At 40.1% G+C, this 23,819-nt stretch overlaps 2 protein-coding genes across 5 annotated transcripts in view; one reads left to right on the top strand and one right to left on the bottom strand.

Moving 5' to 3' along the window:
- RALGPS2 (Ral GEF with PH domain and SH3 binding motif 2) overlaps positions 1–23,819 on the bottom strand; it is a 360,414-nt gene that overhangs the window by 137,845 nt on the left and 198,750 nt on the right. The window lies entirely within an intron of this gene.
- The window catches only part of ANGPTL1 (angiopoietin like 1), a 32,288-nt gene that overhangs the window by 5,124 nt on the left and 3,345 nt on the right, over positions 1–23,819 (top strand). Inside the window, exon 2 of the mRNA XM_082265530.1 lies at positions 23,327–23,520. Coding sequence (XP_082121656.1) covers positions 23,327–23,520 — 194 coding nt within the window. The remainder of the gene's footprint in view (positions 1–23,326; positions 23,521–23,819) is intronic.

Below are 23,819 nucleotides of genomic sequence, written 5' to 3' on the forward strand. Positions count from 1 at the left end.
AGCTAACACAAGAGCTTATACAATCCAAAGAAAGCGACAAATACCCAAGTAAATCTAAATATCTAAAGTTCAAGGTCATTTTATTATAAAATTGATTCATAGCAGAACAGAGCCCAGCACAGTGCCTCTATTCTGCTATGATTCAATTTCATCATTAAAGCAGAGTTCCACCCTGGGAATACTTTTTTTAATAAAAAATACCCCCGGGACAGTCAGGGCTAGTACATTCCACAATGGCTAGCCTCTGATCTGTCCCGGGTTGCACTTACCTTTTGGAAGAAATACTTACCTTGAAAAAGTATTGTCCAGCGCTGCCATCTCAGGTGTGGGCAGCTTGAAGCCAGCGCGATCCTCTTCTGCGTCCTCTTCCGCCGTCTTCGGTCCCACGATGCACTGCAAGCCCCGCCGTCACTTCCGGTGCGCGTGCGTCATCCCTCCACAGCTTCTGGGCATGCCCAGAAGCGGTTTAGAAGGGAATGACGCGCGCGCACCGAAACTGACGTCGGGGCCGGTGCAGGCGCATTGATTCCTGGGAGCGATGACGTTCAGCTCCCAGGAATCATTGCAAAGCCAGGAAGTGACGAATCTCCGTGGCCACCGAGGGGAGGAAGGAGGAAGGTAAGTATATTTTCTTCTATACGAGGTAAGTAAAAAAAAAAAAATTGCGATTATACATTTGTTTTTCAGGTGACCCGGAGCGAGAAGATGGAGGCAATTATAAATCTCATTTGGATTGTAAGTGTGTGGATTCTCTGGGTCCCTTGCCTTTTTCCTGAGGGATTCCTCATTTGAGAGCTGCTTAACCAGAGCCAGTGTGCACAGTGACAATTTCAGTGACCCTTAGAGAATCCCAATCCAGTACCCCTTTATTTTTGTGTTTGTGACTCCAAGGAGGCAGCAAAATGGCACAAGGAGCTGTAAAGGAGAATCAGAAATGAGTGGTGTCACTGACTTCATGTAGAAATTACAGAAAAACAGAGCTAAAACTTCTAGGGGTGGTAAAAATGGATTATGTAGTTCAATTGTGTATTTATCGCTGTCTGAACTTTTATTTTTCCTAAGGCTAGATACACTATATTACCAAAAGTATTGGGACACCTGCCTTTACACGCACATGAACATAATGGCATCCCAGTCTTTGTCCTTAGGGTACAATATTGAGTTGGCTCACCCTTTGCAGCTTCAACTCTTCTGGGAAGGCTGTCCACAATGTTTAGGACTGTCTATGGGAATGTTTGACCTTTCTTCCAGAAGCGCATTTGTGAGGTCAGGCACTGATGTGGACAAGGAGGCCTGGCTCGCATTCACAGGCTGTACAGGCCAGTCATGTTAATCCACCCCAAACTCGTCCCTTCATGTCTTTATGGGCCTTGCTTTTTGCACTGTTCCAAATCATTTGGTAGAAGTGGGATTATGGTGTGGGCCCCTTAGTTCAAGGGAAGGGAACTCTTAAGGTGTCAGCATACCAAAACATTCTGGACAATTTCATTCTCCCAACTTTGTGGGAACAGTTTGGAGATGGCCCCTTCCTGTTCCAAATGTCCATAAAAAAAACATTGCACACTGAGGTCAGTGTATGAAGAAGCCAATGAACTGGTTAGTATAATGTCACCTTATACAGTGTAAAATGTCAGCCTTATATAAACACACAAAAAGAAAAATATATAAACCCCATGCAGTTAAAGCCCTGGTACAAAATGAAACCCCAAGATCCCAAAACAAAGCTGAATTCCAGGAATTCGGACACTTTGTAAAAATGTAGGCATAATAGGAGTTAAAGTAGAACTATAGGCAAAACTTTTTCTTCATTTTAGATGGAGCGAAAGGGTTATAACCGGTCAAATTTTTTTTCTTATTGCCATCTGTGTCCCATTTTAGAGATTACTCCTAAAGACTCGCTTGTGGACCCCCAAGTTACCAGAACTAGTGCCCCCATTGGAAGATATACCATCTATTACTTTTCTGGGGACAACCCAAAATTTGGGATTTTCTTTATAATATTGGATAATGGCAAAACAGAGACAGAGAAATGGTAAAGTAGAGAAGGGAAATCTCCTTACTGTGAACACAGACAGCAATAAAAAAAAAAAAAAAAAAAAACTGACAGGGGTTCTAATCCATCTCCACTCTATCCAAAACAAAAAAAAAAAAAGTTTTGCCTGTAGTTATCTTTTATGTCCAGTGAGGTGCATGCTTCCTCTTGGGCTTATGCCTATTTATATCTTATAGGCTTATGGCAGTCCCAGAGGAGACACTAGGAGCTATGGGAGGAGAAAAACACACAGCAGTTAGGCCTGCCCATTCACAATAGCCTTTTTCATGTTTTGAAAAAATTTACTTAATACAAAGGTTTCTGTGAGTGGGAAAGCGGAGGGGAGGGGCGAGCATAGAAGCTGCAATGACTCTGCAACTGAGGGAGCCAAGATCAGAAGGTCCAAAAGTATTGTCTCTGAACGGTGTCTTTTGGGAGCTCCATAAACCTGTCCGATGTAAATGAAAGAAGTAAGTCAGGGAGGTGACATGCACAAAGTATCCGAACTCCTGTAAAGCTTTAAAGTAAATCCAGGGAAATCATACTGGGCCTATAACAAAAAATGTACATGCAGAGGCAAACTTCAGTGAAAGCCACATCTCCAAACAAATCAGGAAACCAAACAATATAGACAAGGTTAAGTTCTATGCAAATTAAGTTTATTCCTGCTCCCTCCCCTTGGGACAGATTTACTTCGGGGCTATGGTGCGAACTACATTTGCAGAAAAAAAACACGGGGTGGTGTTGCAGGAGAAGGAGTACCTTTGAGTTGTAACACAATTCTAATGGTTTTTATGGAACCTGAAAACACTGGCTAAAAGAAACACAGCCACTTCTAAACAAGTTAGCGGTTTTACTCATGTACTCAAGGAAACTATATGATCTATGAAAAAAAAAAAAAATCTCCAACTGCCTCTAAGGATGGTGTTGACACCAATTAGAAGTTTGTCTTGCCCAAATACAATAAATGTTGGTGCATGCAATAGATTCAGCAGTATTTACAGGACACTGGGCTTGTTGACCTTCAACCTAGTAAACTCAAATATGGCAGAATTCCCTAATGAATTTGTCACGACCATAGCTACATATTAGAAAAGAACTTTATGAATTTGTTGTGTTGAAACTATGAAACGGTCAATCACCTTTTATAGAATTTGGCCATAATGCAGCCACAGAGCTGCACTGCAAAGTCTTTATTGAATTACCCCTATTGTTTATTTTCCAAGACATTATTTCATACACAACTCCCAATTGTCCCTCTTTTGAAAACAAATTTCCACGTTCTTTAATTCTCAGCTGTCCCTCAATTAGGTTTCACGTGCAGAGCTGAATAAGCAATTGCACATTTCAACTTCATATGTTTACTAAACTTGCCAAATTTTAATTAATTTAATTGATACTTTCAAAGGTTATTAAAGTTAAACGAATGACGAAAAAATACCAGTGTGTTGACCTGATCATTTTTGTGAGAGTTCTTGTTTTATGTGATTGGGAGTGCATCCGATGCCTATTTTGCGTCTCCATCTCAGAAAGTTTGGAAGAATGCAATTTTGTAATTTAAAGTCACATTCTTTCCAATCTGCATATCCAAGTAAGGAATAAAATTGTGTGTCTAGAACAATATTTCAGACCAGCTCCTTTCTAGCTCAATCACATTCATAGGGATTAAAGTGGTTGTTTAGCCACTATGTTATCTTTACATCATCTCTACTGTTCGATTACAACCTGTATACTCGTTCCCGTGCGTTATTTAAAAAAAACAAAAACAAAAAACGATTTCTACCTGTTTTCACAGCTCCCATCGGCACTCATGTGACTCCCGGCTCTCTTCTCTCCCCGTCTGAAATCTCCAGCAGGCGGGGCCAAGAACTTCCTCTGACGTCAGGCGGGGAGGAAAGGAGAGAGCCTGGTGTCACGTGAGTGAGGACAGGAGCGGTGAAAACAGGTAGAAATTGGCTTTTTTTTTTAAAAAAAAAGTACAGGAACTAGGATACAGGTTGTAATTAAACAGAGGAGATGGTGTAAAGATAAATTTTGTCGCAGCTGGGAGTGAAGCAGAGCCTTGCAAGTGAGAGCTGACAGGCAGGGAGGGAAGGAGGAGAAGGACAGAGGGAGACAGAGGAGAGCTGCAGATAGCTGCGGATGACAGAAGCACGTACACTGACCACAGTGTCAGGGCTCAGCAGCCATGATACACCATGGTCAGTGTACAGAGGGGGAGGGTAAAAACTGGCAGGATCAGCCAGGTTTTTTTTTAAGGTTATACAGGGGGGTCAAATTACACATCACAAGCACTGTACCTGAAGAATTATTATTACACACTTGAATGAAAACTACTGTAAACAGTTTCTCAGTGTAGGAACATGTGGCTTTTGGTGATAATTCCACAACCATGGACAAGGTAACTGTGGGTGTTCAGGGGTTACTTTAGGGCCAGTTCACAACACATGCAATCCAGTGCTTTTTTTTTTTTTCTGCATCAAAAACGTAAAGTAGGTTACATAGTTTCCAATGGCATAGTTTACACCAGTGCGGTCAGTTCTAGGGCATTCCAGTAGTAGAACATGCTGCATCAAAAATGCACCGGACCCCAGTACAGTGAAAATAAAACCGGAAAAAAAGCATCTAGAACGCCTTCGAAAATGCATCAAACACACGCATGCAGAAACACATAAGGAATGGATCTGGAGTGCTTTTTTGTGGTGTGAACCAGCCCTTGGTGTTAATAGTATTAAAGAGGAGGATCAAGATCAGGGTTAGGGTCCAGAAAAAGGGGTTAAGTCAATGGCTAATTTTATGTGCTGGGTAAAGGGCTTGCTCACACCATCAAAAACGCCCCCCACATCCATTCCAGATGAGTTTCTGAATGATGCTTTTTTACTGTACTGGGGTCCAGTGTGTTTTTGATGCGTTTTACCACGGTCCAGTACAGTTTCGTGCAGGAAAAATACAGCATGTGTCCTTTTTTTCTGGAACAGGAAGGCCACAGAACTGCAAGCACTGGTGTGAACTATGCCATTGAAAACTATGTAACCTACTTTCTATGCATTTTAGATGAAGAAAAAAGCACCAGAACAGATGTGGTGTCAACTAGCCCTTAGGAGGAATATGTATATGAACATGCTTTTTTTTACAAAAATAACCATTTTCTTGTCCACATGGCTCGAACAGTTACTTTGATGCAGAAAAGTTAAAAAGTCCAACATGCCCGTGCAGGCTGACCCATCTGCCACACATTAAAACAGGCAGCTCAGGAGTTAAAAACAAAAAAACAGAAACAAAGATGAAACAGCACATTCTAATTTCCTGCAGATGGTAATCTCTACTTATCCACTAGATGGTGCTGTATATAACTGACAAGTTACATAGTTTTGTCTGTGTGCCTATTAGGGAGATTTACGCTAATATCCTATCCCAGGGACACCAAGGCCATTATTCCAGAGATCAGCCAATGATTGTTGTAGGTCTGACTCTTCCCCGTTTTACAAGAGTATCCTATTGGTGTATCACCACAAACGCTTTACACTTTTTTAGAATTATAATCGATTTAAACATACACTGCAATACTTGATTATAACTTACAATATGGTTTAACATATGAATAAAATATTACATATATATCAGGAAAAGTAACTCTCAAGCATGTGATATTTTAGCTGAAAAGCTAGTATAGATTAGGACCTTTTCTCACCCATGTATTGTTTACACACAGAACAATGTAACACACAATACTATGTGCACTGCCATTAATTTACAATGGCACCCCAATACACATACTGTATAATGCTGTTAACACACCTGCAATACAGCACAGGTTGCTCCCACACACCTGCCATTTATAAAAATGCCTTGAATTTTTCCAACGAACATAAGGCCTTTTCTGATTGGCCAAGACAAAGATTGTGATGTCAACCACCCCTCCTCTCCACCTTGAGAAAAACCAAGAAAGCCTTGTGATCTTTGGCCACACAAAGGTGACATCTGGATATTTCCTTTTTTGCTGGCCCAGAGTAAACATTTAAACTATTCTCATTCCACGGTTTCTCTTAACACAGTGCATCATAACTTCTAAAAATTAAATTATTTACACAACATATAGTAAGAATTGGCCCTTAGTAATTGGGGTCCTGGGTTGGGGTCAAGGAGTTTTAAGGAGTTTGTAAGTGAGGATTTTTATAAGCAAAACTTTTTTTTTTCCATTTTGGGTAGCGCAAGAGAGGGTTACACCCCTGTCCCATTGTAGAGATTTTGCTTCACTTCCTGTACCATAGCCAAACAGGAAGTGAGGGGAAATCCCTCCAAATGAAGAGACTTCCTTGGGGACCCCCAAGTCACCAGAACTGGTGTCCCCAATGTTACTTTTCTGGGGACAACCCAATATTTGGGGTTTTCTTTTACTTTCAATGATAATGGTAAACAGGAAAATGAGAGCGGATGATTCTTCTTAATGGGGGGAACAGAAAACAAGAAAAGCCAACAGGGGTTCTAATCTCTCTGCACTCTATCCAAAAACAAAAAAAATAGTAGTTTTACCTTAAGATATACTTTAAGTCTTAGGTTATGAGGTCAAAAACTTTTTTCCATTTTAAATAGAACAGGAAATTGTTAAAACCTCTGCCAGTTTTTTTCTCATGCCATCTGTGATCCATTCAAGACATTTCCTTTCACAGTCTTGTAGAAAAATCCTGTTCTGGTGACAATTTAAAAATTTGGGATTTTCTCTCAATTTTAGTCCTAGTGACCGTGGGGACCAGGAGGAATGAAGAAAGTGATTCTCCCTAGTGGGGATACAGACCAAAAAAAACAACAGGTGCTAACTCACTGTGTTAGGTTAAGGGCTAGATTTAGGGGTAGGTTAAGGCTACATTTATATCTGCGCTTGAGCTCTGAGCTGGCAGTCTTCCGTTGCTTTTAATGAGGCTGCCTCCTGCGAGACACTGTTGGGCCAAAATGCAGGTGTGAATGTGGCCTAAGTTATTCAGGGGTGTCCAAACTACAGCCCTCCAGGTGTTGCGGAACTACACATCCCTTGAGGCATTGTAAATCTCCGACATTCACAGACATAACTAGGCATGATGGGAATTGTAGTTCCTGAACATCTGGAGGGCCATAGTTTGGACACACCTGGGTTAGGTGAACCATCAGGGATAGATGTTAGGTAAGGGATACGTTTTGACTCCAGCTTAAGTTTTACATGTTCTCAGCACAGAAGATCCTGGACATGGAACATGGCAATCTGCAGCACCAACAAACCAAAATAATATTGGACTACTGCAGTCACAGAGCACAAGAGGTGATGTTTCCCTATAAATATAGCTTCCTTTGAACTAGAACCACTACTCGCTACTAACTAGCCAAGTAGCAGGAAAACTAATTGGGTAAGCATGTTCTGAATACAGAAAATAAAAGAGATTTATTGCATTTAAAAAATTATTTCCCTGCATCCTAATATGGCGACACCTTGAGTAGGACTGGCTTTCTTTGCTATACTGCAGACACCAGACAAACAAGACCTAAGTGGAGGAAATGGAGATCTTGTATGCAAACTTTCTAAATACATTACTCTAAGCAAGGAAGGCTTTTACTTAAAAGAAGTGTGGGGTTTAGTTTTTTTTGCAGAATAATACTTACCCATGTGGATGCAGCATCGCTCCAATGCTGCATCTGTCCCCAACCAGCTCTAAGACTGAGAACAGAGTGATAAAACACCACCAATCGCTCGGTTCTCAGAGCTCCATGAGCAGAGAGCTGGTGACTGTCAGTCACCGCTTTCTGCTCTAGCCACCCCCCCCCCCCTGCTTACTGGAGCGCTGGGCTGGAGCAGCTGGCTCAGGCTCTCAGCGGTTCTGTGACGCCAGCCTGAAATGCACTAACCCCCACCCCCCAAAAGTGGCAATTGTTTGAGAGGAGGGGGGAGCAAGTCCTTAAAACAGAACTTCCCCTTTTGGGTGGAGTTCCGCTATCAAATATGTGCTTTTTACATTCGCGAGAAGTCAGTCCCTCTAGGTTCTATGGCTAGATTTCACAGTTAACTCTAAATTGGTAACCTGTGAAGCCATTTACCATGTTGTCTATGGGCAATTTGGTGTACTATAGTATTTTGTAATTTCACAGGCATGTGCAATTTTGAGGCTTAAAATGTATGGCATCTATTTACCCAATGCAACCCAATATTTCACATTACACACACAAATAGCGTGGTATAGTGTGTTTGTGTGCACTATGATTCATTTTAGGGTTTTTTTTTTTTAACTAAAAATATGCATTTAATAAAAAGTTGAAACATAAAAAATAGCAACTGTCATTTTGTTCTACAGGGCTTCTGCTTTCAGAAAATATATTTGGTTGGTTCTAACTAATTTTTAGCATACAATTCTGATTTTTATATGTAAACATTTTTTAAGAAAATTGCCCAAAAATGGGTAAAGCTGAAGTTTATTTTTTTATATGGCACAAGTAATATAACTTGCTTCTAATAAGGATGTTCTGCTAGCAATTTGTATTGTAGAAATCCTATCACTGACGTCCTATCCTGAGAGCTGTGAACATCAGGCGCTGAATGGGTTAGGAGCAGCTACTGTGACTGTAAGAGTCTCTCAATGCCTGCTTTCCCTTTTCTCCCGACTCCACCTTAAGAAAACTCCTTATATTGTGTCACAGATTGCAACACCTTCTGTGAATGAAGTAGGGCATCCTGTCATTGATCCACTTTTCCTCCACTTACACAAAGTGTTGCAATCTGTGAAAATATAAAAGGACTTTTCTTACCAACCGCCTAACGACTATTTACGTTGGTCATTTAAAGCTAAATACCGGGGTTATGGCAGCAGATAGCCTCCTTCTGCAAACATCACCTGTCAATAGCGCGTAGCATAAACATGCTAGCTAATGAAATTATAATAAACCAAAATTGCTAAAATGATTAACTAGAAAGGAAAACAAATGATCAGAGACTCCATCAAGAAAGAGTTTACAAATCTTCCTGTAATGCAAACACTACATGCACATAATGTATACATGATGACTCTATACATACACATTCACATTAAACATGATGTCACATTGCCTTTAGCCTATGTACCCAAGATCATGTTTATAAATATTTACAAATATGTTCTTGCTTGCTATGCAACAAGTTTGAAAGTTAATTTGCTTGCTACATTGTGTGCTCCTATCACACCGTACATATTTTATGTCTGTAGCCCCATCTGTCCATGGCAACCAAACAACATTTACCTTTTAGGACAGCTTTGGAGGAAAAAAAGGAGGCTAATTACTGCCTAAAAAAATATGTGCACACATTAGTTGGTACCCTTCCACAAAATTAGAATGCATAATTTTCTCTGAAAAGCCTTGAAGCTATAAAAAGTATTTGGTCCCCTCCTGCCTATTCACTAACATGCTGTGTGAAAGTGGAGAGATTCTGCTCAGCCACATGATGAGTCCACAGACTAAAAGCTATTAATCCCCACAGCATCAAAAGTTTAGCAGCAGGAAGAGGACAGGGCAGCCCTGCAGTGAAGACTTAGAATCCAGCAGTCTGCACATTACAAGACATACTTCATCATAGGTAAATGATATGACTAAAACTGTTAAGACAACAAAAATGTTTTTACCCAAAAAATTTAAAAGCTTTAAAAACAAACTATAACTGTCCTCTGTAACACTAGCGCAATTCATCCTCCAACTTCATAACAAGTTCATTCTTTAAAAACTGTTCATCAAGCAGAACCAAAAATAGTCCTGTTCCTCGGAGTAACGTCTGACAAAACACCATTGTTGACATATAAAAACATACTTTAAGTCCATTAAAGAGAAAGTACGGCAAATAAAGGAGTTCTATGGTCACAGCATACAATTTCATTTAGTAACAGAATTGAAATAGCAATACAAATTATGATTTTGACAACCCAATAGAACCTTTCTTGAAGAATCTTTTAATGTTGTGAGTGCTGCCCGTCTGCTGGCCATCTCTTTCCACAAGTCCTGGATTCCCTGCATGCTTTGCAATTTCCCCTTTGTCATTTACTTTCGATTTCTAAGGACTACATATCTCATGGTAAATTGCTGTCTGCAAACAGCGATTCATGTACTGACTCCACCTCCTAAAACCCAGTACCTCCGTTACTGTATATCCTGCACTAGCTACATAGGAAGGGGGTAAGAAGTATGCTGTGTGTGCGGTGCTGCCATTCAGTAATAAAATCATACCTCATTACAAACTGACTCCACTGGATTTCTGTGTTTTGCAGGCATGAGAACAGCAGCTATTGGCCTTGTATTATTTCACAGAATACAAGCTTTTCTGTGATTGTAAAATGAGAGTGGAAAGACGAGGATGCACATGATTTCCCATTCTCCAATCACAGACTGCCTTCTATCCTGACATAAGGCTTTTTGTGAATGGGCATGGTGCAACTGGAGCCCCTCAAGGCCATTAGACCATAAATGCACTGAATATTTGCATATACATGGGGCAGTGAGCTGTGCTACACTACAGTTGTGCTTTACTGCTCATTTCCTAAGTCTGAGTGAGCTAATTCATTGAAAACAATGCAGAATTCTTATTTCAACAGTTGTCAATTGTTAAGCAAGGAAGTTGAATAAATCAAAGAGCTCCCCACTAGTGCTTAATCCAACAATCTCTATATTTTATGACATTTAAATTGAATTGCTTTAATTTAACAGTGTAACAATTTGACAACATAGGTGCACACTATATTAGTACAGGTACTGTTATATTGCACCTTCAATTTACGCAATGCTTTACGCACACATACAGTATCTCACAAAAGTGAGTAGACCCCTCAAATTTTTGTAAATATTTTATTATATCTTTTCATGTGACAACACTGAAGAAATGACACTTTGCTACAATGTAAAGCAGTGAATGTACAGCTTGTATAACAATGTAAATTTGCTGTCCCCTCAAAATAACTCACACAGCCATTATTGTCTAAACCGCTGGCAACAAAAGTAAGTACACCCCTAACTGAAAATGTCCAAATTGGGCCCAATTAGCCATTTTCCCTCCCCGGTGTCATGTGACTCAATGGTGTTACAAGGTCACAGGCGTGAACAGGGAGCAGGTGTGTTAAATTTGGTGTTATCACTCTCACATACTGGTCACTGGAAGTTCAACATGGCACCTCATGTCAAAGAACTCTGAGTATCAAGCTGTACACTTACTACTTTACATTGTAGCCAAGTGTAATTTCTTCAGTGTTGTCTCACATGAAAAGATGTAATAGGATATTTACAAAAATGTGAGAGGTGTATTCACTTTTGTGAGATACTGTGTGTGTGTGTATATATATATATATATATATATATATATATATATATACATATATATATATATATATATATACACACACACACACACACACACATACACACATGCATGCATACACATAGGGCTTTTTTTCCAGCAGGTACGTGGGGGAACGCAGTTCCAGCACCTCCAGCACTGAGTGTATGCAAGGGGTGCTGGGGTGTGCTCAAGGGATTACTGAGGACGCTGGCTGCTGGGGGATATATTGTAACTGGAAGGGATCCATTTGTGCATGGGGGGGGGGGGCAATTGTTACTGTGGGGGGATCTATTGTTTGTGGGGATGAGCATTATGTTGCTGGGGGGGTCAGTTGTTGCTGGGAGAGATCTACTGTTGAGGGAGGGGTCTACTGATGCAGGCTGTGGGGAGATCTGTTGTTGCTGCCAGGGCTCTATTGTTGTGCTGGGGGGTATTTTGTTGGGGGGGATCTATTGTTGCTGGAGGGTCTATTGTTGCTGGCTGCAGGGATCTATTTTATGGATTTTTTTTGTTATTACCAAATTTCATACAAATTACTTGGCACCAAAAAATTCTACTTAGTTCTGTATTCTCTATAAAGGACAGTACTGGGAGGTGGGTCAGGGGTGGAACCAGGGAACGGTCCTCTGAGGTGGGTAGGGGGCAGGGAAAAGGGGTGAGTCAGAAAGGGGGAGTTCCTGCACCTATTTGAGAAAAAGTCATAATATATATATATATATATATATATATATCTATATAAATATATCCATCTATCTATAGTACATTCACATGACTTAGAGCCAAAAGCCATTAAGTGAACATTTGTATATGATTAGTAACAAAATAAGATTATATTATGCAATAATTAACACTAGATTGTACTATACAATTAAAATGTATGAATCAATATATTGCAGCTATAAAGTCATTAGATGCAGTGTCTGTGTTGATTTTTATTTCCAGGCTTGTTTAACCACCTAAGGACCAAGCCTATTTCCGACATTTGTTGTTTACAAGTTAAAATCAATATTTTTTGCTAGAAAATTACTTAGAACCCCCAAATATATATATTTCTTTAGGAGAGACCCTAGAGAATAAAATGGAGATCATTGCAATACTTTATGTCACGCTGTATTTGCGCAGCGGTCTTACAAACGCAATTTTGTTTTGTTTTTTTTTAAATCTATTTTTTCAATTAAAAAATAAGAAAACAGTAAAGTTTGCCCAATTTATGTTATAAAATGTGAAAGATGTTGTCACACAGAGTAAATTGATACCTAACATGTCATGCTTCAAAATTGCGAACGCTCATGGAATGGCGACAAACGACGATACTTAATCTCCAAAGGCGACGCTTTAAAATATTTTACAGGTTACCTGTTTAGAGTTACAGAGGAAGTCTTGTGCTAGAATTATTGCTCTCCCTCTAATGATCGTGCTGATACCTCACGTGTGGTTTGAACACCATGTGGGCGCAACTTGCTTCTGCGCGCGAGCTAGGAGGGATGAGGCGCTTTGAATTTTTTTTTTTTATATTCCTTTTTTTTTAACAGTATCCCCTTAAAAAATAGAAATAAGCATGACAGGGCCTCTTTAATGCGAGACCTCAGATCTCTCATTTACACTTAGCAAAAAAAGAAAGCAATTTTACTTTTTCTAATAAAAAAAAAAAATTGGCCCTTAAAGGCCATTGGGTGGAAGTGACATTTGACTTGACATCGCTTCAGTCCTCCAGCAGCATAGAATCGAGTAGGAGCCATCTTGCCCATCACTGCACAGGGTCGGATCGTTTTTGCCGTTACCAAAGGCTCTGGTGAGGAAAATTACCAGGAAGTGGTGGGAGGTGGTTGGGGGGGCACCTCTCCCACTGCCCATAAAAGTAATCCCATGGTGAGTCCACCGTCGAGACCACTTTTATCAGATTCTGGATTATTAGCTGTAAAAATAAATACCAAGGTTATGGCAGCTAGCTGTTGCCATAAACCCGGTATTTAACGTCAAATACCAAGCGGTCCGGAAGATGTTAATCTTTATTCTCACCTCTTGATCATCCCAATAACACACTCTCTGTGTGGAGCAGGGCAGTCAACTGAAGACAGAAGTGTGTTAGGAATACAGAAAATCTGAACCCCCTCATAACTTCCCCATTGCTACAACATAGAACTGAAAGTTGGGGTTGGGTCCAGGAAGCAATGAACACAGTGGAATTCTGGTAGGATCAAGCAGTAGCGCTTAAAAAAATTGCACTAATAAAAAGGTTTTAAATTGTATAGTTCCAAATAAGGGAGCATAGTTCCAAATAAGGGAGCAAAAAGAACAGATCATCTACAAACTAAAGTTCACTTTATTGTAACCTAAAACAAAAAGTTTTCCTGAAAATTTCAAAAATAAGCTGCAGTCTATGTGCAGTGGAGATGGTTTCCTCCGCTATAACTGAATACTCGTGTTTCTGTAAAGTTTGCCTTCCTCTTTCATCAGTCCCTTGAAGAGACATCCACATAAGATTAAACTGTCAACTGTTTCACAATAGCTAAAACTAATTATTAACAGATGCTGCTGTTCAGATTGTATTACAAATTTAAACATCTAATATATCCCTGTGACATTTTTGACTGCGCGTTGTCCGAGTTTTCATATACACGCTACTTTTGCATCAATCTCATATTAATATCATCACCAGAAAGTAAACAATTAGCATCACTGACCAAAAGAAAGGGAAATTTCATTGAAAAAAAAAAATTGACATCTAAAAACACAAAGTAACATTTCCACTCTTAAAAAAAAAAAGACAGAAAAAATAGAAAAAGAAATATAAGCTTTATCCAGAGGAATGAAGAATGCCACGTCAATATTGAAAAGAACATCCCGGGGATCCTGAGGGGCCTTGCAGAAAGTAGGTTTGGAAAAAAAAAAATCACAATTTCTACTAAACAAACAAAAAGTCTCTGTTTTCATTCTAGTGGTACATAACATCATGCTGTGAGCACAATAAGACAAAGACTAAACATATTAAATTATTCATATTCCGCCTCATCAACTCCAACCTATCTAGGCCACTCTACAACACCACAGTCACAGCTCAGAGGCTCCAGATAAAGTCTGCTTCTTCTAGCATGAAAACTACAGCACAGATCGCCAGTATTACACCGTACATATAAATACTCTGAATATCCTCACAGTGCAAGACCATACTGGTAGATGCAAGACGACAGAAAATGTGTACATTCTTAAAGCACGGTACAAGAAATCCAAATAGCTATTCTCACACCCAACAGGACCACAGCAAAAGCATGGAAACCTATGTTAAACACCCTATAAGTTAAGTCACCCTATAGGTTAAGTCAAGGCCATCATAGATGATAGACAAAAAGACTGCTATACTTCCAAGATAGAATGGCCTCCTTTGAGAAAGTGTCGTCCCCGTGGATACACCACTACCTACCTCCAGCTGTCTACTAAACCTTCAAACCTGATCAAATAAATCACCAAGTGGTTCTGGCAACTATGATTCCCCCGATACACAGATCCCTTGATCCTTTACCCTACCCCATCTTCCTAAACATTTCCATCCTTCTCTTCTCACCCACCATGCAATCTGTACAATACTCTCTTGGTATGTACACTGTTGTACCCATAAACGGACACTATACAGAACTCATTCTGCTGTAACAGATCTGTGTAGTTCAACTTTCATCAAAAATCTTTCAAAGATGGGCTGTCTTTTTGTAAGATAAAACAGTTAAAATGCTTCAATGAAAAAAAGAAAATTCACAAATAGCTCTTACCATAAATATTAGTGTGGCCTGCAGTCCTATAGTAACTGACCGGCCCTTTCACCCCTTTCTGGACTTTCTGCAGCCTAGGCAGGTACCTGGCTAGTCAATCCTGTTGCAACATGGAATCACCTAAGAAAGTGTCTCCCACTAGACTAGGCAACAGATACCATCTAAACTGTAGTAGATTGTAGAATATGATTTTATAGTAAAGGCTTTCCAACAAAATCCAAGACTAGCATACTCTCATTATTACTGGACCTTCACCCCATCTGGAAAATTGTAGACTATCTTAGCGGACAATTACATTTCAACATTCAGTTTACAACATTGTAGATGAAATACAAAACCTTTGACTAACTTCTCCATTCCCTAAATACCATAAACCTATTTAAGTGTGCCATCATGTATATACAGACACTACACAAACTGACGCTTCCTGGTAAAAAAAAACTACAGAAATATATGTATGTACAAGGTCTGAGGTAAAAAATTAAAGTAACGGTTAAAACAAAAAACTGAACTGGTAAAAAGATTACAAAAGATAGGGTAGCAAAAAAAATAAATCTACTTGAAGACTTAAAGTTCCAAGTTCAGTTATTACTTTACTATCATGCACTGAAAGAACACTCTTATGTTTTATTTTTCTATATTGACTTTTTATTAGTGTTCTAAATTAATTTCAGAGTAAAAGAAAAAAAAATAAGACCCATAACATATTCAATAATCCAATTCAATGCATTTCAAAAACAGTTTCTAATATCCCTTACCCTCCCACCCCAAAAGAGAGAAAAAAAACAAAGCCCCAAAACCTCACCCTTGTCTCCTCCTATCTCCCGCAACTCCCCCTCAGGCTCCCTTTCTCTTTCAAATGAGGTTCCGTAATCTTGCCACAGCCCTTCCTCATCCTCTCAGCCCAGGAAAATCCTGCCCCTTAGACTACATCAGTCATTCATGGACTCAACACCAAGCATACACATATATCCCCATTTCCCCCCCCAGATATCCAGTATTTCCCAGGGTAATCTTCTACTGTGAACATCTGTGAACATTGTTTCCTCAATAGATCTCACCCATTCCACTTTTGCAATCCATTCACTCATACTCGGAACATCTGGTGTTTTCCAGAGTTTTGGTATCAAACTTTTGGCCGCATTTAATAGATGTGGCACTAACGTATTCTTAAATTCGATCACCTTTTTCTACATACTATGAAACAAACAGCTTCATGGATCTCCCTAAAGGTGTTCTCCTGTGATCTGGCAAATTGCCTTATTGATCCCCTCCCAGAATGATTGTATCTTTGTACTTTCCCACCACAGATGCCCCAAGGTCCCAGGGGCGCTGCATCTGCCTCGAACCCTTGTGTTCTCTGCAGGGTAACATACGTCCTGGCAAAAAGCTTATAGCACATCTCTGTTGTCCCTGCATCAAATGATGAGAAGCAAGCTAACCTCTATACTTTCCTCCTCCTTTCCATGGTGGGTATGCGGGTTCTGCTTCATCAGTATGTTTTAAAATTTTAGATATGCTTTGCTTTATACACGAATTGGAGCCAAAGTTTCTCTATTGGCCTCATATTATCCTTCCCCCGCATAGTTTGGTGTAGTAAATGCACAAAATGATGCAGTTGAGTATACCTCCATCTATCTAGTGGCATACTCCCCCATTTTTGTGTTTTTTTTTAAATCGTGAGCATTCTATTTCCCTCCATAATATCTTGTAGCTCTATCACCTCTTTTTTTCCCATCTAACAAAATATAAATCATCTTTTCCTGGTTTAAAGTAATTTGTGTCTATTAGTGAAATTAAAGGTGCACTATAATCCCAGTGGTATAGTTTGCAAAGACTATCCCATATCTTAAAAGTGTTCCTAAGTCAGTGGGTTTGTGCAATTGGCCAATTCTCGGTGTACCGGTTGTACCCATACCATCTTACCCAAATCCACCCTACTTTGTGACCGTTCAATCTCCACCCAACTCTTAACTTCCTTATTGTGCATCCAATCTGCTTTTCAGGCTATAGTGATTGCCTAATAGCTGCCAACCCCCCTGTTCTTTTTCCTTTACCAATACAGCATAAGAGATCCTGGGTTTGTTTATGTACCCATATAAATTTTAGTACCATATCTCTCAATTTCCTAAAATAGGCCTGGGGTAAGGTAATTGGAATCATTTGAAAGATTTATATGAGCCTGGGTAGGATGATCATTACCATGTTTATTCTACCCAGCCATGAAAGCGGTCTAGGTCTCAAAAGGTTCAAACGATCCTTTACCCTATTGAGCATTAGGATATAATTGGCCTTATACAGAGTCACTAAATATGCCATACACTTTATTCCCAAATATCCCAAATCCTCTCTACACCATACAAAGGGGAATCTGGGCTGTATTGCCTGCTGTTCACTGTTTGGGGTTGATATTTTTAGGATTTTCGATTTAGCTATATTAATTTTAAAGTTTGATATCTTTCCATATCTGCCTAATTCCTCCAGCACGATCGGTAGAGTTAATCTGGGATTGGGAGATATAGAATAACACACGCAGCTACCTTATATTCCTTATTCCCTGCTCTCACCCCTCTAACGTCTGTATTTTTACCAATAGCTGTCAGCAAAGGTTCCAAAGTTATAACAAATAGCATTGGAGAGAGGGGACATCCCTGCCTAGTCCCATTGAATAGTTTGAAGAGAGGGACAAACTGCCATTCACTCGAATTCTCGCTGTTGGATGGTAACAGAAGGCGGAAATCCTTCGCAGGATCCTTTCACCAATACCTAGATGCCTCAAGGTTTCAAACCTGAAGCCCCAGCCTACCCTGTCAAAGGCCTTCTCAACATCTGACAGGAATACGACCAGGGCCTCCTTTTTTGCTTCATGGATCAGAAATTATGACTTAGGCAGTTATCCCTCCCTTTCCGACCAGTCACAAATCCTACTTAATCATTGTGGATCCATTTTGGCAGTAATGGTTTTAGTCTGCTATTATTTTGGTAAAGATCTTTACGTCTGTATTTAGTAAAGAGATTGGTCTATAGCTCGCAGGAGCCGTAGGATTTTTTCCCTTCAAAATAGGAGTTATATAGGCAAGCAGTGACTCCTCATGAAAGTTATCCCCCTTTCCAAGTACATTAAAATAATCACATAATTTAGGAATGAAAACTTTGTAACCTTATATAGTACTAGATCAAATACCCATTGGGTCCCGGACTTTTCTCCAGAGCCATAGTCTTTATTGCCCCCCCCCCCCCATCACCTCCCCCTGAGTAAATCAGGGCCTCTAGTTGCTCTAGCTCATCCTTAGGCATAGTTGGGAAATCCAGTTCCTGCAGGTAGTCCCGTACTGCGAGATCTTCTATGCCTCTCTCCCTACCCTCCTCTAACGTTATAGATCTGGCTATAATATGAGTGATATACCCTAGCAATTTGTAGGGATGAGTGTACCATTTCCCCTTTGTCATTTTTAAATTTTGGGATAAAGGATGCATTTTTTTTTTCACTTACTGCTTTTGCCAGCCATTTCCCAGATTTCTTCCCCCACTGATACTTCTCCTGACTTCCTGACAATATGGAATGAACGCTGTCTCCTGATCCAAGAATTCTGCTAACTCTCCTCTTTTTTTCAATTAATGCTCGCTTCTTCAGTATACCGTTAGGCCTGGTCTGTTGTTCCAGCACCTGGATCTCCCTAAAAGGAGTCCATCTTTTTTTTTTCTTAATAGAAGCAGCCAAGTTACAAAAAAACAGAAAATATGAGAGGGGTATCTATCCCTGGAAATGTGATAGAGAATCCACAATGGGATCAAAAGGGGAGTTGGGACTGTACGATATGCAGATATGTAGAAAGAAAAAAAAAAAAGATTAAAAAAAAAGATTGAAGAAATAGTATTAACATGTGTAAAATAAAAGTACAAATTTTATTCAAAAATATTTTAAGACACCTCAAATGAGGAACCATTTTTGGGAATAGGCACATATTGTTAAAACAATAGCATCACAAAGTACCAAAAATGTCACAAATACACAGATTGGTGGACAAAGAGATCCTAAAGCGTTTCAACAAAGTCTTCTTCTGGGGGTAAATATGTCCACTTATCGGAAATATCTAAAACAAATATACAAGAAATAATGACTGTATATACATATAGACAATATGACCCAACAATGAAACAGGGTAACACCCCAAACAATATGACAAATCAAACAGAGAAATGTCTATACACATGAAGAGTAAAATCTCAACTGTGTCAGAGGCTCAGAAAGGGCATCCCACCGGTAATTTCCGAAGTCCTAAAGGACCACACAAGAGATAATTGAGCAGAAGAGAAAAGGATTCCTAAAAATATGAATAAAACACAAAAAGGAAAAAAAAAAAAGGTAGTACAGAAAGATATAAGTAAAAATGTGTTTAGGTATGGTGAAAAAGTCTACCTTCAAACATTTTTTAAAAGGGGGATTCCTGACTGAGGTCCCAAATATTTCCAAAAAGGGCCAAGTATTTTCCAAAGAAGGAACACGTGTAAATCATTTAAGAAAAACTATAATCAAAAGAAAAAAAAATTCATAGAAGAAAAAAATCATATTGCCTATATGTATATATAGTCACTATTTATTGTATATTTGTTTTAGATATTTCTGATAAGTGGACATCCTTAGCCCCAGACGACTTCTATATTGAAATGCGTCGGAGTCTCTGTCCACCAATTTTAGTATTATCCTTCATATATTTGGACTCACCCTGCATATTTTTTTACATTTTTTGGTACTTTATGTGACACTATTGTTTTAGTAATGTGTACCGATAAATGGTTCCTCATTTGAGGGGTCTTCAAATATGTTTGAATAAAATGTAATTTTTTTTATACATACTGATACTATTTCCTCATTTATCTTTTTTTTCTTTACTGTTTCTATTTACATTTCAGGGTATCGTACAGTCCCAACTCCCCTTTTGGTCCCATTGTGGTTTCTCTACTTTTTTTATCTATCCTATACCTATTAATAGCACCCTTATGAAAGCCTTATGTGACTCCCACAGAGTAGCTTGCAAGATTTCTGGTGTATCGTTACTAAAGAAGAAACTCTCCAGCGCTTGTTCAATCTTCGACTACTTTGGGGTCCCGAATGAAAGTCATTCAGTTTCCAAGCCATCTCTCTAGGTGCCGCTGGCATCACCTCTAGCTGGACCACCACTGAGGCATGGACAGAAAGTGTAATGGTCTTCATAGCCGCATCTTTGAGAGTGGTCAATAAGTGATGTTCTATTAAAATGTAGTCAATCCTTGAAATAGGACCCATAGACTAAGGAGTGATATGTATAGTCCCCAACCTCAGGATGTCTAATCCTCCCGGCATCCACTAGCTAATACTCCACTAATAGTCTCCTTATTTTCTTCTGCCTTTGTGGGGGAAGACGAGAGGAACCCACCGAGGAGCCCATCCGAGGTTCCAAACACATTAAGATCTCCTGCTACAATAAGCAGCCCCTCTTTAAATGTCAGATTTTTTTTTAGATTTTCCTCAAGAACTTTTTTGGCTCTCTGTTAGGGGAGTAGATCTCTGCAAAAGTACATTCCGTATTGAACACTCTCCCTTTGATAAACAAAAACCTTCTTTGGGTCTGCCAACTGCTCCTTCAGTACAAACAGTGCTCCTATCAAATCCAACAGCTACTCCCCGTGACTCGAAGTCGAGCCATCATAAAACCCCATGGGGAAAAAGTAAGTTGACACTCTTAACCCTGAGGCATGTGTGATATGTGTCTCCTATTGGAATGCCACATTTGTCACATAATGGTGCAGTTCTTTATTTACATTATGCTTTTTGCTGGAGATATTTAGGGCCTCTAACGTTATGACACCAAATTTAACGTAACCATGGTTGACTAAGGCAACAGCTGTCATACCTTTTTCCTGAGTGGAGTCCTGCCACAGGAGAAGGTAGAGGGAGAAGAAGAAGAAAAAACCCCCCACCTAAACAAACATCCCTAACCACCCTCCCCATCCTGCCCCCCCTCTCAGGAAGGTTATCCCTTCGAAGGGTTGAACAAGTTTCCAAATCTTGTCAATGGTTTGAGGAGTCTCCTTCTTGCCAAAGTTTCAGCCTAAAGATCGGCTTATAACTGTAGGTTAACTCCGTCAAAGGAGATTCCAGCAGAGTTCTGCACTTTTTCCATAATAATCGATCTTTGCTATACATAATGGAGCCTAACAATCACATATCCCCGGCCTGGTTTCGATACCGTCCCGACACTGTGCACTCTATCAATTTTCAATATTTTTAGGATCTCCTTTCCCAACATGGGATTAAAAAGTATGCGTATTACTACTGGCAACTCTTCCTCATACTTCTCCGGTAGTCCTCTTATACGTGAATGTAGAAATGTATACGTAAAGCGCTGTGTAAATTGACGGCGCTATAAGTACCTGAAATAAAGAAATACGCAGATTTTTTGCGCCAAATTTAGTTCTCTTGGTCCTCAAAGTCATCTAGTAAGGATCTATTAGCTCTCTGCAGAAGCTTCAACTGCTCGATCACTTCCTCTAACGTATGGTCATGTACCTCCAGCCTTTCCTCCCTCTCCTCCACTCGGCCAAGTACTTGTCCGATATCTGCGCAAACTGCGGCAATATCTGTCCTTAGTTTTTTTTTTCCAATTTTAGACCACATCTCTACTAGAGTCTCTTTAATTTGGGGCATACTTGCCAAAGCCTCCTCAAGACTAGTGGCCGTCTCTATTGGCAGAGCTGAGCCCCTTATTTGGCTCCCCATTCTGCACTTTGGATTCTCCCATGGGGTTTCCCCATGTGCTTTTTGGGCGAGTTGACACCAGGTCATTAGACCTTCCAACTGTGGCTTCTCTCCAATGTCAGTTTTTGCCTCCCCAACCTTCCCCCCTTGTCGGGGGGCTGTCCAGCCCCTCCTCAGTCATACTAGTCTCTGCTGACATATCACTGAACACACCAAGGGCTGGGAACGGGTGGAATTGTTTTACCTGTTTCGTTATGATTTGCCTCTCATCTACATTCTCCAGAGGGTCTCTGCTGCTGGATGGATGAGAAACCACAAATCTTTTACTAGTTGAAAAAACTGAATAGCCCGATTAGTAATTTAATGGAGTGGATAAAGAAAAAAAAAAAAAAAGTGTAGGGGCAGTCTGCAAAGGTCAGGGAGCCCCTTTGCCTAATTTTATTCCAATATGAAAAATAGTCCAAATGCCCCATTCCCATCAGCTGCTTGGTGCTAGCCCCCTTCCAATCTCCGTTCATCCACCATCAAAAAATCCATTGTATGGAGGGGCTAAAATTTGCCCGTTAGATTCAATTGTCCATAGTTAAAGGACAGAGAATGACCTCTGGCTGAGAGCAGTGGGGTGGGGGGGGGGGGGAAGAGCGAAGTGATATAGTAAGATCAGAATCCAACAGCCATATATGTCAGTCCACAGACAAATTTCAAAATCACCAACCTTCCTTGCAATCTTCCTCCTAGTCTGGAAGCGGGGTCTGCCCTCCTCAGTCCCTAGGGCAACTTTGCAGATGAAGCCGGGGGGTGGGGCAATCCAAGTCAGTAGGACTCAATAGAGTCCTGCGGAATCTCTCAGAGAGATGGATCCGTCAGCCCTAGGACTCAAGCTGGGGCTCTGAGGTAGTGATTAGCTGGGCCCCCCACTCTACTGCGGCTCCCGCCGAGCTCATCCAGGGTGTGAGGGGCCAGGAAGCAGAAGCAACAGGGGTAGATGAGACAGCTCAGCAGCCTATTGCATCCACATGAGGCCGGGTGCTGCTCTCCTGCGGGCATGGCTTACTCCTGGCATCGATGGCTCACCGCTCCAACGTGAGCGCCGTCTCACATCAGAGCTCTTCCAGAACAAGAATATTTATAATGCAGTGTTTATATATGAAAATGATGCACATTTTCATTAGAAGTGGAGCTACAGAATAGAAAGTATTAATTTTACATTCTAATGTTAATTATTCTTTTGATTAAAATTATTTTTTTACAAGCTGTTTTTGACAATTAAATCTTTTTAAAATAACACATATGGGGATGGAATGTGTGAAGGTTCCTTTAGCTCTATGCTGGCCATTCTTAAATGTAAATAGGTGTGCTGGAGTGAGTCTGAAATAATCAAAGCATTTTAACCGTAGACAATGATACGCTAGGGGTGACCTTTTATATTTTTATTAGATTACAGGTTGTAATAAATCTGTACCTATGACTTTCAACAGGCCCATTCAGAGACTGTAAACATGCCAGAGAATCAGGATTCACCAGCAGTGGTATTTACTTGATAAAGCCCACCAATGCCAATAGTCACATGCAGCTATGGTGTGAGAACAATCTGGATCCTGGAGGCTGGGCAGTGATACAGAGAAGAATTGATGGATCTGCTAACTTTTTCAGGAATTGGGAGACCTATAAGGTGAGCGCAAACATCTATGCTAAAGAGTTGCAAAATTCATCCATTACCTACTTTTACCCTAGTTAATCAGAAAGAATAACTGGAAGATTCAAAAGATAGCCAACGTGAACAATATTTTACGAACTGGAGTAGCTCACAAATTTTAGTAACAAATAGTTTCCCTTAGTGCTGCCAGCAAAGTGAAAAGCATAAACTCAGAACAGATTTAAATACCTTTCAGGGAAGTTGGTTGCTGCACAACTAAAATGCAACATGCAATATTTTAAAACAGCTAAACCCAATACTATGGTGTGCACAGC

Source organism: Pelophylax lessonae (assembly GCF_965119305.1).
Source record: "Pelophylax lessonae genome assembly, chromosome: 8".
Classification (NCBI taxonomy): domain Eukaryota; kingdom Metazoa; phylum Chordata; class Amphibia; order Anura; family Ranidae; genus Pelophylax; species Pelophylax lessonae.